A 20,016-nucleotide genomic window follows, 5' to 3' on the forward strand; every position below is an offset into this window, starting at 1 on the left:
ACATTATCTGGTTGTCTAGTTATGTGTGTGTGTATGTGTGTGTGTGTGTGTGTGTGTGTGTGTGTGTGTGTGTGTATTTATTTATTTATTTATTTGTACCAGGGATTGAACCCAGATAAATTTAACCACTGAGTCATATCCCCACCCTCCCTTTTTCTTTCTTTCTTTCTTTCTTTTTTTAATGTGAAACATTTAATTTAAGACTTGCTAGGCTGGGGTTGTGGCTCAGTGGTAGAGTGCTCATCTAGCATGTGTGAGGCCCTGGGTTTGATCCTCAGCACCACATAAAAATAAAACGAAGGTGTTGTGTCCACTTACAACTAAAACAAAATATTTAAAAAAATATTGCCACTACAATATATAAAATAGCACACAGTGTACACTATAGTTGCCAGGTTTACTTTTCTTTCTTTCTTTCCTTCCTTCCTTTTGTTCCCTCTCTCCTTCCTTTCTTCCTTCATTCTTTCCTTCTTTCTTTCTGAAATTGTAAGTAACATTGTGGTTAAGACTTGTATCTTCACCCTTGAAAAAGTCTACATTCCATCACAGTGATGTATCGTCAGACTTAACAGCCCCAACTGTTAAACACTTGGATCAAGTCATAACCAGTTTTAGCTCAGAAGGACTCTGTACACATTTATCGATTCAAGAACCTTAATAGTTTACCCAACAACTCATTAATATACAGAAATATGCATCATGAGAAGCAAGAAGTATCACCCACCCTTCTGCATATTAGCAACTTGTCACTCCTGAGCAACAGGGCTCACATCTCAGAGGACTGTGGGCAGTCACTTTTGGCATTCGTCCTGAGTGAAAGATGGAATGATTGAAGCACAAATGCAATATATTATAAGCAATCTCTTACAAAAAAGTACAAGTTCAAGCAAAGTTCTTCACAGAATTTCCTACAAAACCCCATAAGCTCTCTCTCACTCTATCCGGAGAGCCATCTGGGCGTCTTTGGGCATGAGGGTGACTCTCTTAGCCTAGACGGCACACAGATTAGTATCATCAGATAAACCCACCAGGGCCGCTTCATTAGCCTCCTGAAGGGCGCCAATGGGTGCACTCTGAATCGGTTTTTAAATCCTGGGTGATCTCTCTCACTGACCCCTGGAAAGCAAGTTCCGGACGAGAAGTTTGTCGGATTTCTGGTATCCTGTAATCTCTGGAAGTGCCCCGTCCGCCGCCTGTAGTTATGAGGTTCCTCCACCCTGCCGGTAGGGGGAGCGCTTTCCCCCGCAGCCTTGGTGGCAGGCTGTTCCGTGGGGAGGCTTTTCCATCAGGGGACTTATGAGGGATCTGCTTGGTTTGGGCCATTTTGTCTTACTCAAAGCTGAAGTCTTAGGCCACTCGACCTCCGAGCCAAGCTGCCCCAATGAAGACCCCTAGCCGCTAAGCTACTCCAACCAGCGACCAAACAAACCACTTGCCCTCCAGCCCTTTCTACTTTTTATTTTGAAACAGGGTCTCACTAAGTTGCTTAGGGTCTTATTAAGTTGCTGGGGCTTAAGGTCTTCCTGCCTCAGCCTCCAGAGTTGCTGGAATTACAGGCTTGCACCATCACAGGCAGCATAGCTGTTTAATAAACTATTGTTATTATTACAAAAAAGTAGTCAATGATTTCAAAATAAGTCAACTTGGAATAAAGTAACGATCGTAAAATGTACAGTGAAATCTTATAAAGTTGTACAATTAATTTGCATTAATAATTATAATTAAAACTATAATACTCGGTGGGCTGCCCCACGGGCAGACGCAGCGGGGCAAGTTCGGAGCTGCCCAGGCAGCGCTCTGACCGCGTGAACCCGCCAGGTGTCCGCTCCCTATGGCAGGCAGCAGGCGGGCTAGGTTTGCCCTGCAGTCTCACCTAGGTCCTCAGGCTGCCTATGACCAGCACACCCTATGACCTCGTGGGGCTCCTTCCTTGGCTGTAGGGCGCGGGGCTCGTCTGTGGGAGAAGGAAAGGGGCATGACAGCACCCCTGCTGTCAGTCTGCGATCCTAGCCAGCCATTGGTCCACTTGTCAGTTTGTGCTTGGCAGCCATTGGCTTAATCCCTAGCCCGGGAATTTTAACTGCTCAGCAATTGGCCCAATCATCATTAGCCCGGGAAATTCAATTACTAAAGCGAAGCTTTCCCGCCATGCTTTCTTGCTTTCTTTCTCTCTCTCTCTTTCTCTCTCTCTCTCTCTCTCTCTCTCTCTCTCTCTCTCTCTCATCTCTCAATATCTTTCTCTCTCACTCTCTCATTTCTTAATCTCTCTTCTCTGCCTAATAAAATCTCTTGCGTGATTTCCCGGATCGGGACTGGTTTGTCTGGGCACATTTTCACTTTTAAAAAACAAGTGTCCAATTTTCATAAATAAAAAAAAGATTGTGAAACACTCTATAGTTCAATTTCCCAGTTAGAAACTTTGGACTACTGGCAAAAACTGTTTCAAAAAAGTAGAGGTAGAATGTGTTGAGAAGTGAATAAAAGGTGAGGAAAGAGAAGTGAATAAGAGAGGGGGGATCCAATTCAACAATTATAAGATGAGAGCCTTTTTTTAGTTTGAGGAAACAAATATTTTGTATCTCAAGGGGAGAAAATGAATGGAGAAGGTTGAAGATAATGATGAGCGGATGGTTTGGAATAGGATTCACAACAAGAGAAAGCCATTGAAGTCATCCATCAGGAAGGGAGAGGGGAGGGAGGGAGGGAAGGAGGCATTCCTGATGAAAGCTTTGCTGATGCAAAGGAAGTTGGAGAAGGAGGGAAAGTTCGAATGTACCGTTTGCTTTCTTGAAAGTCCCTGACAGCCAAAGTGTTCATAGCAGATTCTTGCAGTGGGGGCCATGTAGAGACAATTTCAAAGAAAAGGAGTAACTTCAAACCTTTACCCTAAATGGTGGTGGCGGGATGTCAACATATAGTCATTGAGTCACAAAGGCCTGCACAACTACCAGAAAGAAATTTGGGGTAACTTGCATTTTAGAGAAACAAAATAATTGCAAATCCCGCCCTAGGCTCTAGCAATCATCCTCTCTGTCTTTTGATTGGCAAGAACCATGCACAAGCTCTAGAAAAAACTTGATTTGACATTGATTGACGCGCTACAGAATCCGTCTGTGGCCAGTGATAGGCTGAGCTGTCTGGGCTCTACCCAATCCCCAGAGGGGCGGGCCAGTTAAGCGTCAGGTTTCCCCGAGCCGCCTTTCTGCGATGTCCTTACTGGTCAGTGGCTGGCTCCTCTTCTCCCTGCTCTGCGTCCTAACACATGTCTGATGGAGCTTTCTTATCAGACCCTCAAATTCACGCATCAGGCGCGGGAAGCGGTAAGGAAAGCACACGTGGGAACAAAACAAAACAAAACTGTACCGGGAAATTTTCATCCCTGGTCGCCGCAAGCCGGTTGGCGTGTCTCCGGTTGCTATGGCCACAAAGTCCACTACGCTAGTGGCGCCGGCGCAGTGAGAGGCCCCAGGCCCCACTGTTAAAGTCCGCGGCTGGGCTTGAGGCGGTGATGGGGGAAGGCTAAACCTGGGCCAGAGGCGGGTTTAGGGGAGACAAAAGGGACGGCAGGTTCCGCTTGTGACATTAAACGGGGTTCCGAAGGGGCGGTACTGTTAGCCTGGATGTCGTCGTGGGTTTGGGGAATGGTCAAAATGAAGTCGTCGAAAGGTCCGGAACCACTGACCTGGAATTAGAATTCTGGATTCTAGTCCCGCCTCTCCACTGCCAGCTAGAGACCTTAGGCATTTAATTCCCCTCGGGGGCTTCCGTTTCTCCATTTGAAAGCAAGGGAATTCGACTCTGATCCTTTCATGTGAAGATTACAGAACTTTACAATAACTTCTGTGGCTTCCTGTGGTTTGTATCCTCTGCTACCACCCAGCAAACTTTCCAACGATGACATAATTTGAGATCGTGCTGTATACGTCAGCACTAGGGAGATAAAAACAATGCTTTTGGAGTGGGGGAGGCAATGAATACAATTAGAAGTTAAAATACTGGGCTGGGGAGATAGCTCAGCTGGTAAAAGTGCTTGCCTCACAAGCACAAGGCCCTGAGTTCGATTCGCAAAAAAAAAAAAAAAAATGCTGATATCTGGGATCAATTCAGATTTACTAGTTTGGGATGGGCTCTGTACATCAGTATTTATTAAAAACTCAATAGGTGATTGTAATGTGTAGCCAAAGTTATGAACTCTAGAATCTTCTACCTTTACAAAACCAATAATACAAAAGATAAAAATAAACAAAACAAAACCCTTCTATTTGGCATTCCCCCCTACCTACCAACCTCTCTCTGGTTTTCTCCAAGTTCTTGAAAAAGTTGGCCATGCTTCTCTTTCTACTTTCTCACCTATGAATTGTACTTAAGCCCTTTTCAATCTGAGCCTAAATTCCCTGCATCAGAATCTTTTTGGGTTGCCTTTTAATAAAGAGATTCCTGGGCCTCACCAAGATTTACTGAATCAGAAACTCTGCCGGTGCTGGGGAGATAGCTCAGTTGATAGAGTGCTTGCTTTGCAAGCACAAGGCCCTGGGTTCGATCCCCACTACCCCGCCCCCCCAAAAAAAAAAAAAAAAAGAAAGAAAGAAAGAAAGAAAGAAACTCTGTAAACATGCACTCTGAGTTTGAAAACCAGTTTTAAATGGTCTCATACTTTTCATGACTTCGGTACTATTCATATACCAAAAACTCCTCCAAGCTAACTCTAGATTGGACTTCTTTGCTGAGTCCCAGGAACATGTCTCGGAAGATGGAAGATGGAAAGGACAATGAATCACCTGATACTTGACATATATGTCGATTATTTGTGAATATGTCAAGTCTCTGCATCTTAACTTGTTCAATACCTAATTTTTAATCCTCGTCTCTAAAACCTATACTCTTTCCAGTCTTCCCCGGTCTGGGAATGTGAATCCATGATACACCCAATTGCTCAAATCAGAATTCTGAGTCATCTGAAGCTCTTTCCTCCTAGTCCTTCCCCGCCATCCTTTACATAAGGAAGACATCAGCAAACCTAATTGATTCTACTCCTATAATGCAATTTTAATAATTCATGTTTCCACAGCTGCCGTCCTGATCTGAGCCGCCATAATCTCTCTTGTGAACCACTTCAATAGCTTCTTAGCGAATCTCTATTGGGTTTTGCCTCTCTCCAGTTTCTTCTTCAGCCAATGATCAGAGTAGTCTTCTTAAAAAGATGTCACTCTCTAGATAGGATATAGGATTTTTTTTTTTTTTTTTTGGTGGGAGGATACTGGTGCTTAACCACTGAGTCACATCCTCAGCCCTTTTTGTTTTGTTTTGAGACAGGCTCTCACCAAGTTCTTTAGGGCCTTCCTAAGTTGCTGATACTAGCCCAGAACTTGTTGTAATCCTCCTGCCTCAGCCTCTCAAGTTACTGGGATTACAGGAGTGGGCCATCATGCCTGGATAGATAGGATTTTTTTTTTTTTGGTATGGTGATTGAACCCAGGGGTGCTTAACCACTGAGCCACATCCCCAGCCCTTTTTTGTACTTTATTTAGAGACAGGGTCTCACTGAGTTGCTTAGGGTCTTGCTAAATTGTTGAAGCTGGCTTTGAAGTCACAATCCTCCTGCCGGAGCCTCCCAAGTTGCTGGGATTACAGATGTGCACCACGGCATGTGGATACATAGGATCTTTTTAATGGCTTTCCATTATGCTTGGGATAAACCACAAACCCTGACAGGCCCTACAAAGTTCTGCAATGATGTCCCACCATGTGCCTCCAGGCTGTCCCCTCACCACTTTCCACTTTGCTTCCCACAGCTCCAGTCACATCTCTGACATGTCTCTGAACTCCATGTGGTCTACACCACACAACTGAATCTTTAATTGTGTTGCTTGTATCTAACAGACTCTCAAACAGATTTCTTAAAACTTGAAGGCAGAGATCCAAACCTTATTTTTCGTTGTAGTCCCTAGAGGTGCTGAGAACAGTTTAGGTATGCTCACTGATGGCGGGGTCTCTTGGGGTCAAGTGCAAGGAAATGTGCTGATTAGGGATCTGGAGAAGGGAAGAAGATAGAGGTGGAGAAGGTGAGCCTGTGAACTGGATTTACAGAGAAGCTATATCAGTTCTTGTAGTAGAATTTCCTTTTTATTTGATTAATTTTTATTGTTTCAAATGATTTATTTATTCCCTTATTGTCAATTTTATTTTTATTTTTAACAAAGTAATGTCAGCATATTGTTTAAAATTTTAATAGTTCAACAAAACTGTTTTAAGAAATGACTCTCCTGCTTCCCTCACCCTGCCCTCAATTACTGTTCCCCAGAAGCAACCAATGCACCTCTTTCAGCAGCTGCTTTTAAGAAACACACTTATACTCCTAAAATTTGCTTTCTCATTCTGTTAGTCTCCCCACTTGTATGAAGGATGAGCACTTAGCTTTCTTTGACTTCCCCCACCCTCTCCCTCCTCCCACCATGAACACATACTTCCCTTCCCACATTCTCCCAAGAAAGAAATTCTATCACAATTTTTCTTAAATCAGTTTTCATTACTTATATTAATCTGACCGTGTGAATATAATTTACAGCTGAGCTATATAGACACTGTGGTTTATTTTATTTTTTATTGAACTCAGGACAAGACTTAATCATATCTTAACAAATGCCTTATTTTTAGCTTAGTTTCCTATATATTTAATACCACTTCATTCCCAAACTTTCTTTTTTTTTTTTTTGAGTTTTAGTTATTTTTTTTTTATTATTATTGTATACAAATGGGATACATGTTGTTTCTCTATTTGTACATGGAATCAAGGCATACCATTTGTGTAATCATACGTTTACATAGGGTAATGATGTTTGATTCATTATTTTTTCCCTTCCCCCCCACCCCTCACCCCTCTTTTCCCTCTATACAGTCCTTCTTTCCTTCATTCTTACCTCACTCCTTATCCCTAACCCTAAACCTAACCCTAACCCTAATGCTAACCACTCCCACCCCCAAACTTTCTGACAGAACTATAAAACTCCTTTCAAGATGGCAAAGCTCATCAGATAATTTCCAAGTTCCATTGTTTTCCCCCTTGGTTACATCCTGTCTGGATCTCCCACACCTTCTGCTGTGCAGAGTGGTTGCTCCATGAACTAGCTCTACAGTTTTCTTCCTGAAAAGTTCCTTTCCTCTTTCCTGTGTTAGAAATTTCATTTCCTCAGTTCCCATCTTCCTCCTTTTCCTATAACCCTCAATCAATAACTGCCTGAGAAAAGATACCTGGGAAGTAAAGTGCATATACAAAACTCTAGTTTCCTCTTACTTTTTTTTTTTAAACCAGGGAATGAACCCAGGGGTACTTAACCATTGAGCCACATCCCCAGACATTTTATGGTTTTTATTTTGAGATAGGGCCTCGCCGAGTTGCTTAGTGCCTCACTAAATTGTCGAGGCTGGCTTTGAACTTGAGATCCTCCTGCCTCAGGCTCCCCAAATTGCTGGGCGATTACAGGTGTGGGTCACTGTGCCCAGCTCCTCTCATCTTGACTCATGGTTTGACTGAGAATAATATTCTGGGTTGAATTAATTTCATCTCAGCTGGGAAGAACTTGCTGCATTACTTTTGCTAGGGTTTGAACCTAGAGCTTTCTGCATTGGAGGCAAGCACTTTACCAACTAAGCTACATCCCCAGCCTGCTGCATTACTTTTTAACTTCCAGTATGATTGTGAGAAGTCTGATGTTATTCTTTCTCTTTTTCTGTAAAAACTTTTAGAATCTTCTCCTTAACATCCTTGGGTTCTAAATTTTTATAAAGATAAGGCTTATTGAGGTTCTTTTTTCATTCACAGTGCTGGTGTGAAGTTAAATGTCATTTAAATCAAGGGCATTTATGCCCTCGGTTGTGGAAAAAAATTCTTGTATTATTGTCGCGTTTCTTCTGCCCGCAGAGAGAAACACGGCACCTCAATTGTTCATCAGAGCTCTTTATTCTTCTCTCTTTCTCCTCTGATCATCCTCTGGTTCTCTGATGATGATGATGATGATGATGATGGTGGTCTTTCAAGGCAGTTACAGTTATATGAATCATGAGACAATCAGGTTACAGAGTATAATAGTAAGATTACAGTATTACATATCAAAAAGGTACATAGTGGGCACAGATACAAGAAGGTACAGAAGAACAATCAGTTATAGAATATGTGGGGAGAGCAAGATTACAATATAATACAATCAGAGCAACTAAAGGGCGTGTGCAAGCACGAGTCACTTTTGTCTAATCAAAGCAGTTCTTTTTGGCCCTGGCTTAATGCCGGGGCCAGTTCTTAACGGCAGTATCAGTCATATGTTGCAGATCATGCTGCCCCGGCTCAGTGTCAGTTCTTGATGTTGCAGTCTGTGTTGCCCCGGCTTAATGCCAGGGTACAGTCCTTGATCAGTGTTAGCCTACTAGCTCAGCGCCGGGGCTCCTTCTTCAAGCAATGTCAGCTGTTTGTTGCAATTCTTTGTCTCAGCATCAGGGCTACACTGATGTCCTGCATCAGGGCCACACTGAAATCCTCAAGCCAGGCTAGGATGGGGTCTGCAGCCCCCGACAGCTCCCCCTTTCTTTTTATCAAAAAGAAAAGGCTTGAGACCGTGCCTGTGTTAGGTTGAGGGGTCGAGCACATGTCCTTACCCATCATTGAATACTGTAGAGCATGCTACAGCTTCTGTCTTAGGTTGGTACATGGCCACCTCCTACATTACCCGTTATCGGCTACTGGTCTAGCATTGAGCCACAAAGGGGGGAGGCTTGTAGCCGTAAAAGGCCTCTAGCCGCAAAGGCAGGCAGGATCAGGAAGGTAAGATGCTGAACAAGGCAATGGTGTAGGAAAACGTTGTTGAAGGCACATAAAGTTGGAGCTTTTCTCTGTGGCTGGAAAAAAGAAGAGGCAAGGCCGTACCTGCAGGAGAGACTGAAGCTGGAAAATAGTTATCAAAAGAAGATTAAACTTTGTGTTGGTGAGTTATCATCATGGCCTGAATAGTGTCAAGTCTAAGTCTTATGAAATGGATTAGTTTATTAAAAATACATGGCCCGAAAATCAGAATTAAGAGTAGGATGATAAGGGGGCCAGTTATAGTGGATAGGAGGGTGGTGAGCCAAGGAGATTTATAAAACCAATGTTCAAACCATCCTTGTTGGGATTCAAATTCCTTTTGTCTCTTAGCTAATCTCTCAGTGACTTTTTCCATGGTTTCTCTGACTACTCCAGTATGGTCTGCATAGAAGCAACATTGTTCTTTTATAGCTACACAAAGGCCTCCTTCATGCAGGAAGAGTAAATTTAAACCTCTCCTGTTTTGCAGCACAACCTTGGAGAGGGAAGTAAGAGATTTCTTCAGGGCTGTAATAGATTTTGTCATAGCAGCTAGGTCTTTATTTATAGCTAGTTGGAGATGTAATAACTGGTTTCCATGTACAAAGGCAGTAGTTCCAGTCCCTATGCTTGCAGCTATCCCACCTATGCCCAGAAGGAGGGCAATGGTCATATTTATAGGTTCCCTAGGATAACGAGTCCGTCCTACAAAAGACCCTAACACATAGTTGGATGTTAAATAGGAAATTCTAGGCCATAGTTGAATTAAGACACAAAAATTGGAACTGAAGTTTAAAACTGCGGTAGACACACAAGGAGTGAGTCCTGATTGCTTGTTTGTAATTGTAGTTACTTTACTGTGATATCTTTATAAACTGGACCGCTTTTCGCGTGTCCTTTTTTAATTGCTTTATTGCAATGAAATGTCCCTGGACTACCCTTTTTTGTTTAATTGCTTTATTGTAATGTAATGTCCCCGGACCACTTTTTTAGTTACTTTATTGTGATGTCCTTGGACTACCCTTTTAGTTGCTTTATTGTGATGTAATGGTAAGGCTGCCTTTATTACTTTTATGTTTATTATTTATAACATTAATCTCTAAAACTTATTATAACATTAACCTTAAATTATTTATAATTATTTATAACATTAATTTTATTATAATAGTAATCTTAAAAAAATTTTTTTTAAATTTATAATATTTATAAAAATTATTTATAACATAAATCTTATTATAATATTAATCTTAAAAACTATTTATAACATTAATTTAAAAATTTTTAAAAATTTATAACATTTATAAAAATTATTTATAACATAAATCTTAGAAATAGTTTTTAACATTAATTTAAAAAACTTATAATATTAATTTTAAAAACTTATAATATTAATTTTTAAAAACTATTTATAACATTAATTAATATAACTTATTTGTAATATTAATTTATAATATTAATTTTATTATAATATTAATCTTTATAATATTAATTTTAAAAACTTATAATATTAATTTAAAAAACTATTATAATATTAATAGTTTTTAAAAATTATTATAATATTAATCTATATAACTTTATTTGTAATATTAATCTTTAAAAATTATTTATATTATAATATTAATTTTTAAAAACTATTTATAACATTAATCAATATAACTTATTTGTAATAATTTATAATATTAATTTTATTATAATATTAATCTTTATAATATTAATTTTAAAAACTTTTATAATATTAATAGTTTTTTAAAAATTATTATAATATTATTCTATATAACTTTATTTGTAATATTAATCTTTAAAAATTATTCATATTATAATATTAATTTTTTAAAAACTATTTATAACATTAATTAATATAACTTATTTGTAATATTAATTTATAATATTAATTTTATTATAATATTAATCTTTATAACACTAACCCTTAAAAACCCATAATATTAATTTTAAAAACTATTATAATATTAATAGTTTTTAAAAATTTAACTTGCCTAGGTAGTTGCTGCTGGCTTGACATCTCGAGTCTTGGCCTGGTTCATTCCCGGGTTTCGGCACCAGAATGTCGCGTTCCTTCTGCCCGCAGAGAGAAACACGGCACCTCAATTGTTCATCAGAGCTCTTTATTCTTCTCTCTTTCTCCTCTGATCATCCTCTGGTTCTCTGATGATGATGATGATGATGATGATGGTGGTCTTTCAAGGCAGTTACAGTTATATTTATATGAGTCATGAGACAATCAGGTTACAGAGTATAATAGTAAGATTACAGTATTACATATCAAAAAGGTACATAGTGGGCACAGATACAAGAAGGTACAGAAGAACAATCAGTTATAGAATATGTGGGGAGAGCAAGATTACAATATAATACAATCAGAGCAACTAAAGGGCGTGTGCAAGCACGAGTCACTTTTGTCTAATCAAAGCAGTTCTTTTTGGCTCTGGCTTAATGCCGGGGCCAGTTCTTAACGGCAGTATCAGTCATATGTTGCAGATCATGCTGCCCCGGCTCAGTGTCAGTTCTTGATGTTGCAGTCTGTGTTGCCCTGGCTTAATGCCAGGGTACAGTCCTTGATCAGTGTTAGCCTACTGGCTCAGCGCCGGGGCTCCTTCTTCAAGCAATGTCAGCTGTTTGTTGCAATTCTTTGTCTCAGCATCAGGGCTACACTGATGTCCTGCATCAGGGCCACACTGAAATCCTCAAGCCAGGCTAGGATGGGGTCTGCAGCCCCCGACATATTATACCTTTAGATAATTTTCTTCCTTTTTTCAAACCCATTTTTTTTTCTTTCTGGAGGTCCTATTCATTTAATGTTTAACTTTCAAATTGGGCTTCAATTACATTGTTTTTTTATTTTGCCCCTCTTAGCCTTTTTGGTTTGCTTGTCAAGGTATTTCCTCAACTTTTTATTTCATTTTATTTTTGAATTTAAAATCTCTGCTATGAACCAGACCATGTGGTGCATGCCTATAATTCCAGCAACTCAGGAGGCTGGGGTAGGAGGATCTCAAATTCGAGGCCAAACTGGGCAACTTAGTGAGACCCTGTCTCAAAGTAAGAAATAAGAACTGGGAAGGGGGCTGGGGGCTGTGGCTGTGGCTGAACCCTTTCCTAGCATGTATGAGGCACTGGGTTTGATACTCAGCACCACATAAAAATAAATAAATTTTTTAAAAAAGATATTGTGTCCATCTACAACCAAAAAAAAAAAAGAACTGGAAATATAATATGGCTCAGTGGCAGAGTGCTCCTGGGTTCAACCCCCAGTACCCCACACACTCACAAATCTGCTATGATATGTGATATTTTTTCCAGACTTTTTAAATTAATTGACTGAATGTTTCTTTTTCATAGTATCTTGTTCCTGCAAGATGCCGGGGTTTCACCTATCTCATTTTATTTAGATATTTATTGTCTACTGAGTACAAAGAATCATACTAGGTGCTCTTTTATGGGATGGTTCCAGAAAATTGAATATTTTAAAAATTGACTAATGTATGGTTCACATCTAAAGATGACTTTTTTTTTTTTTTGCGGTGCTGGGGATTGAACCCAGGGCCTTGTGCTTGCGAGGCAGGCACTCTACCAACTGAGCTATATCCCCAGCCCTAAAAGATGACTTTATTATTTTTTTGGTTGGTTTCAAGTTAGGTATTTGTCATTTATGTGTTTATATATTCAAATTTCATTTTAAATATGGTTGTTTGTTTGAATTTGGGAGGGGCTGGTCAGCTGAACCTGGGAATGAATGGTGGTTAGATACTTTTGAATTCACTTTCTGTTTTTCACTTAACATTAGGTTGATATACATTTATTCATTATTTCATATAAAAGCCATTATTTGTGCCCTTTCTCTAAAACATGGTGCTGGTGTTCGGAGCGACCCACCTATGGAAGCAGACGCTGTGATTGGTGTTAGGAAATTCCTCTTCCCTTGGAGTTCATGATACTTGTCTCCTAGTTTTCCCCTTTTCTTCCTGGTCTCCCTGATGAGCTTCTCTCTTTCTCTGACCCTTAAATTCTTGTTCTTTAGGCTCTGAGTTTGTTTTTTTCGGCCAGCCCCTTCACTAGTTTGATAAAGCACCCCTCCTTGATGTAGCGAGTAGATGTCACCCCATCATCCTACTCTAGGAAACTATAATTGAATATTTATTTACCTGTAGGTTCTTTCCCCAGTGGACTATAAGTTCCTTAAGGGCAAGTTCTCTGGCAAGTTTCTTTTCTGCAAGTGCCTTGCTCTTGTTTTTGCAGGACCTCCCAGTTTTTAATATGCATTTAAAACCTGGGATGTTTTGAAAATTCAGATTCTGATTTAAAAAACTAGTTTTGGGGTGGGAGTTGTGATAATTAATTTCAGGTGTCAACTTGATTCCAGATCTCCAGAATCCACATCCATAGATTCAACCAACCATGGATTGAAAATATGTGAAAAAAGAAATCGTGTCTGTACTGAATATGTACAGACTCTTTTCCTTTAATCATCAAACAATAAGTATCAATAGAATACATAGCATCTATATTACTTTAGGTATAAATAATCTAGACATGACTTTAAGTATACATGAGTATGCAGTTACATGTAAATACTATGCCGTTTTATGTCAGAAATTTGAAATCCACAGATTTTGATATCTTGGGGGACTCTGGAACCAATCCCCTTGGATATTAAAGTATGACTGTGTATGTATATAAACAAAAATATCTTCCTGGTTCCGGTCTCTCTCAGAACTCTTACTAACATAGGTTTGTATCACAAACACCGCATAATACTGATGTCATTGGTGTCTTTGGGTAGCAAAGATCTGGAATGAAGGACTTTCTCTTCCTGCATTTAAAATTTAGTGTTTGGACTGCTCTTTCTTGGCTGTCGGGTGCACAGTGGGTTTAGCTGTGACTGGATTGTTTTCCTACAGGTTTTCTTACTTGGAATCAATCGGGCGCCATTGTGTGTTTTGTGAGACCAATTCTGAGAATAGGAAGCAGAGGGGAAGGGCCAAAATTGAGGCAAATCTGAGGCATGCTGATGGGACTTAGGGTGTGATCTCTGAAACTGAGTGGAGGATATGGGGAGAAGGGATGTAAAGGGGACAAATAAAACGCAGTGTCTTACAAGTGTCCAAGACAAAATCTGGGCAAAAGAATTAACTCTTAGAGAGAAATGGAAAAAACATGTGGATCTTGGAAGATAATTCTGAATATGCAGGGAAGGATAGGGTCTTGCAAAGTTGCTAAGACTGGCTCTAAACTTGGAATCCTCCTGCTTCAGTTTCCCAAGGACTAAAATTGAAGGTTTTTCTTAGAACATCATTTGTCATATTCATTTGATCAAGAATTTGAAGATTTATATGTGATAAGAACTTCACTATTTGAAGACTTCACCATTACTGAATATGAAAGGGGGAGTCACAATTCTCAAAGGAATATTTATGGGCCATCTATAAGTCCTAATATGAAGTGTTGTTCTTTAAATTATTTCCAAACATTGTTTATATTGAGTAATTCAGTCTTAAAACTAGCACTCTTTGAGAGAAGCTTTGTTTTTATTTGATTCAGGACAAAACTTGGTTAATAGTTCACTATAAAGGTTTAAAAGTTGACTTTTGTGAAATACTGATTTTTTTTTTCTTTTTAGGTATAAGTATTCTCAGTATGCACAAGTATCAGTTACCATAGTATGTGGTTAAAATTTCAGTTACCATTGTATTAACTGTAAATAGTTATATAAATTTTGCTACTAGCTCTTTAGTTCATAAATTATTTTGCAAATAAAAGATGTACATCATCAGAAATAAATAAAATTTAGTGTTTAATTAAGAAGAGACTATATCCGATCTGCAAATCTCTACCACTTTCTTTTTTTCAGCCTGAATGCAAGAAGCTTCTCAATGCCGCTCTAGGTCCAAGCAAGCTGTGAGGAGCATTGCTTCACAGTGTTTTTAATTTGACCACACAATTAAAAATAAACAAACAGTAATTGGCATCAATGCACAGGAGTGGTTTTTGGAAAGCTGTGATTGATGTATACACTCATGTACACACAAATAACCTTGAAACAAAGTCACTTTTATATATTCTCATGTGTTATTGTATATGCTCTTCAAAAGTTGCAACTTGGCCTAGGTTAAGCCTTTTATATCAAAAAAATATTTACTATAAGTATTTGGTAATTAATGAAGTGGCTGACTTGTTTTGAAATGAGTGTTGTTAAATGCCTGAGCTTTTATTAATTGCATGGGCCCCTAAAAAAAAAGCAGAGTAATTGAAAATTTAATTACATCAGTGATTTTCTTCAAAGAACTGAGGCTTATTAAACTTTAAATGTTCAAACATTTAAGCAACTATTGAAATACCAATAGCTATAAACAATGTGGAGTTCTAAATACTAATTAAACAAACTCTAAATCACTGTAAAGCTAAGCTGAATTTTAAGTAACTCATGTTTTAAGTGCTCACTTCTGAAGATTAACTTCACTTCTGACCACTGCTGCAACCCTGTGGGCTTTTTATTTTAGTATTGAACGTTACACTCTGGGGCACTTGACCACCGAGCCACATCCCCAGCCCTTTTTTATATTTTATTTAGACACAGGGTCTCACTGAGTTGCTTAGGGCCTTGCTAAGTTAGTGAGGCTGGCTTTGAACCTGGTGATCCTCCCGTCTCAGTTTCCTGAGCCACAGGTTGACAGGTGTGCACCACTGTGCTGGGCTCTTGGGCTTCTTTTAAAATGCTGTGACTGCTCTTGAGCCACATTCGTCCTGTTTCTGAACCAAGAAAGGGAAACTGTTTAGACAACTGCGAACACTTTCCTCATGAGACTCCTTCCTTCCTTCCTTTTTTCCTTCTCTTTCTTTCTTTACTACTGAGAATAAACACATGTGAATTTGTATATTCACGTTTGATGCCAAAACAAAGTTACTGTCTTTCTTTTGTAACAATAACATTTATTGGGTTTTACTTTTAAATATTTTGTTGTTGTTGTTGCAAATGGACACAATACCTCTCTTTTCTTTTCTTCTTTTCTTTTCTTTTCTTTCTTGCTGAGGATCGAATCCAGGGCCTCACATGTGCTAGGCAAGTGCTCTACCACCGAGCCACCAACCCCTGCCCAGATTTTACTTTCAAATATCAAACTATAACTCTCATCACCCAGAAAAATCTTGTAAATCTTTTAAAAAATTGATATAGATTGGAGGAAGGAAGGACTGTGTAGAGGGAAAAGAGGGGTGGGTGGGGTGGGGGGAAGGGAAAAAATAACAGAATGAATCAAACAACATTACCCTATGTAAATTTATGATTACACAAATGGTATGCCTTTACTCCATGTATAAACAGAGAAACAACATATATCCCTTTGTTTACAATAATAAAAAAAGAAAAAAAAAAAAAAAAAAACCCAAAACACTAGTGTACCTATACTTTCTAGAAAATTATAAAGACCCTCTCAAAGAAAAATGTACCCCATTATATGGTTTGGGGAATTTACTGGAAAAAACACATTTGGACTGATTCCTAAAATCAGTGCTTGGACTGATACCATTCCACCACTGCATCTTTTGTTCAAAGTACAGATTGCTGTCATCAGTATGTGTTTCTGCGTTCTCAAATATTCACTAATATACATATAGATAAGTTTATCAATTAAAAAATTGATATAGCCTTATGCTTTCAAATTTAATTGCTAGTACCAGAATAGCTATCTTGCTATATTTAATAATAAAAAAAAAACATAGAAAACTGGACTATAGATTTTGGAAAATGTGACCACGAAAGAAGGCCTTGGAAGAAGTCACTGGATCCTGGCACAGGAAAAAGCCTAAGAAGAGCACAAGAGTTTTGCCGAGACAGAGATGGGAATTTGGCAAGATTTGGTTGGTTAGAAACGAGAAGGAAGAGTCTCAGAGAGGAGAGAGCTATACAGAGAAAGGGTTCCATAATAATTCGTTTTTGCCTGAATGCTAATTTGTGGCACATACACAGACTATGTAGGTAGGAAGTCGGGGGAAGATCAGTTACCAGGGAACCGTAAGCTGAGCATCTCCCAGGACTTAGCTTTGGGAGACATTGGCGCTCTGACCAACCGAGTAGAGAAATCTTAGGGAACAGCGGGACTTGAGTGGAGATCTCATAAGGGCTATAAAAAAGAGGAAGCAAAGCTAGCCCTAGAACAAAGTCTATTTCAGACACCCCTGTCCAAACAGCTTTAAAACAAACCTTGACAGAATGTAGCAGCAAATAACCAAACCATCGGCCAAAACAAAACTACACACTTCAAGACATTCTCAATAGCTGGCATCCCGTCAAACTTACTGAAGGTCATAGGAAACAGGAAAATAAGATAAAATCAGAACAAAAAGCAGAAAATAAAAGGAGCTGTATAAGTGTCAGAGAAGGTGAAATTGGCAGTCAAGGGCTTTAAAAATAAATATGTTTAAATATTTTTTTAAAAACATAGTTATGGAAAGGAGAGAAACACAAAGATATAAGCACAAAGAGAACTTCTAGAGTTGATAATGACAGTACCTTAATGGAAACATTCACCGGATGGGCATAAGGAGAGGAGTGGGTTGAAGAAACCACACTAGAAACTACTGCACCTGAAGCACACAGAGAGAAGACAAGAAGCAAACGAATAAGCCTCCATGTCCCAAGGACAATATGAAGTGGTCTAACACATGCAGTTCCCATCCCAGAGTGGAGATGGGAAGGAGAAGAAAACGCAGAATAAAGGTGGCCAAAACCACGCCCCCCCCCCAGAAGTTACAAAAACCTTTCAGGCAGGATACACACTGTGACTTTGAGAAAGCAAGCTGCTGCTGTGCTGTGAGCTGCCCCTGGGAGAGCCCCCACTCCCCGGGGGAGCTTCCATCCAGCAACCAGTCAGAAGCGGAGGCCCTGGGTCCTGAAATCATAAACAACAGTAGTCTGTGGACAACCAGCAAGGCAGAAGCAATGTTTTCAGATGCTGTGTGTGTCGGGGGGGTGCAGCTCTGTAATCCCAGTGACAGAAGCTTCCTGAGTCGCTGGGATTATAGGTGTGTAATCACTGTGCCTGGCACATATGTGTTTTTGCATTTTTTCCTTTTCTTTTTCTTTTTTTTTTTTTTTTTACGGTATTGGAGATCAAACCCGGAGCCTCTTGCACACGTTAGGCAAGTGCTCTCTACCACTGAGATACATCTCTAGATCCGTTTTTTTTGTTTTGTTTTGTTTTGTTTTTAAATACAGGGTCTTGCTAAATTGCCAAGGCTGGCTGAAAATTTGTGATCCTTCTGTATGGACATTTGTTTGATGTGGGGGTGGAGTGGGGATTAAGGGAAATTGAACCCAGGTGTGCTTAACCACTGAGCTGTATTCCTAGCCCTTTTATTATTATTATTATTATTTTTTGTGGTGCTGGGGATTTGAACCCACAGGCCTTGTGCTTGCAAGGCAAGCACTCCACCAACTGAGCTATCTCCCCAGCCCTCCTAGACCTTTTAAATATGTTTAGAGATAGGATCTTGCTAAGTGGCATAGGGTCTCACTAAATTTGCTGAGGCTAGCTTTGAACTCCTGATTCTCATGCCTCAGCCTCCTGAGCCACTGGATTTCAGGCGTGCACCACAGCGCCCAGCTATGGCATCCTTTATAAACACAAATTTCTTAATTTTATTCTGCTGTTCTTGTGTTTTGAGATGGGGTCTTGCTGTATTTCCCAGGATTATCTTGAGCTTGTGGGTTTGATGGTCCTCCCTCCTCAGTCTCTCTGGAAGTTGGAACTATAGGTGTGTACACTCTACCTGTCTCAAAATTTATAATTTTAATAAAGGTCACTCCATCAACATTTTCCTCTATAGTCAGTAATTTTTATACCCTCAATCTTTCTCTTTTTCTTTTACAGAATCTTCTAAAAATCTTATTTTTTGCAAACCATGTGAAACTGATTGCAGTGTGTGTGTGTATGTGTGTGTGTGTGTGTGTGTGTGTATACCCTGTGTGCACATGAAAGGAATGAAGTAAGTATTTGTTAGGAACAGTTTTTTCAAAACACTTATTAGAAAGATGTTCACACTGTTGTTTGTCCATGTGCCTGTGGAACTGTTTCTGGGTCCTTGGATCTGTGCTATTGGTCTATTTGTTTTTTTTTTTTTTTTTTAATATTTTTAAATTGTCAATGGACCTTTATTTTATTTATTTATATGCAATGCTGAGAATTGAACCCAGTGCCTCACACATGCCAGGCAAGTGCTCTTACCACTAAGCCACAACCCCATCCCATGTCTATTTGTTTCTTATCCCAGTACCAGTGTTTTTGTTGGGGGGGGAGCAGAGATTTTTTTTTTTGGGGGGGGGTGGTTATAAGAAAGGAAGATTTTATTTTATTTTTATTAAATTTTTTTATTTTTACAGACTGCATTTTGATTTATTGTACACAAATGGGGTACAACTTTTCATTTCTGTGGTTGTACACAACGTGGATTGACATCATTCATATAATCGTACATATACATAGGATAATACTGTTTCATTCTACTATCTTTCCGTTCCCCCACCCCCTCCCACCCCATTTTCCTCTACACCATCCAGAGTTCCTTCATTCTTCTCTTCCCCCCTCCGCCATCCCCCCTCGTTATATATTTTCACCCACTTATCAGAGAAAACATTCGGCTTTGGTTTTTTGGGCTTGGCCTATTTCACTTAGCAGGATATTTTCTAACTTCACCCATTTACCAGCAAATGCCATCATTTTATTGTTCTTTATGACTGAGTAATATTCCATTATGTGTATATACCACAGTTTCTTTATCCATTCTTCAATCAAAGGGCATTTAGGTTGGTTTCACAATGAAGCTATTGTGAATTGAGCTGCTATGAACATCGATGTGGCTGTATCACTGTGGTATGCTGATTTTAAGTCCTTTGGGTATAAACCGAGGAGTGGGATAGCTGAGTCAAATGGTGGATCCATTCCAAGTTTCCCAGCCCTTTTTCGTACTTTATTTAGAGACAGTTCTCACTGAGTGGCTTAGGGCCTTGCTAAGTTGCTGAGGCTGGCTTTGAACTCTCAATCCTCCTACCTCAGCTTCCTGAGTAGCTGGGATTACAGGTGTGCACCATCCCTCCTGGCTTGTTCTTTTTTGTTGTTGGAGTTTGTTTTGTTTTGTTTTTTGCCTTTTTGTTTCTGGTGCTGGGGAGAGAACAC

The 20,016-nt window shown here is 39.3% G+C and overlaps 1 protein-coding gene across 2 annotated transcripts in view; it reads left to right on the top strand.

The window, feature by feature from the left end:
• The first annotated feature begins 3,202 nt into the window (after positions 1 to 3,202).
• Katnal2 (katanin catalytic subunit A1 like 2) overlaps positions 3,203 to 20,016 on the top strand; it is an 87,471-nt gene continuing 70,657 nt past the window's right edge. For both annotated transcript variants that reach the window (XM_047526553.1, XM_047526554.1), the window contains exon 1: positions 3,203 to 3,320. In XM_047526553.1, coding sequence (XP_047382509.1) covers positions 3,270 to 3,320 — 51 coding nt within the window. In that variant the 5' untranslated portion in view covers positions 3,203 to 3,269. The remainder of the gene's footprint in view (positions 3,321 to 20,016) is intronic.

This window comes from Sciurus carolinensis, chromosome 15 (genome assembly GCF_902686445.1).
Source record: "Sciurus carolinensis chromosome 15, mSciCar1.2, whole genome shotgun sequence".
In the NCBI taxonomy this organism is placed as follows: Eukaryota; Metazoa; Chordata; class Mammalia; order Rodentia; family Sciuridae; genus Sciurus; species Sciurus carolinensis.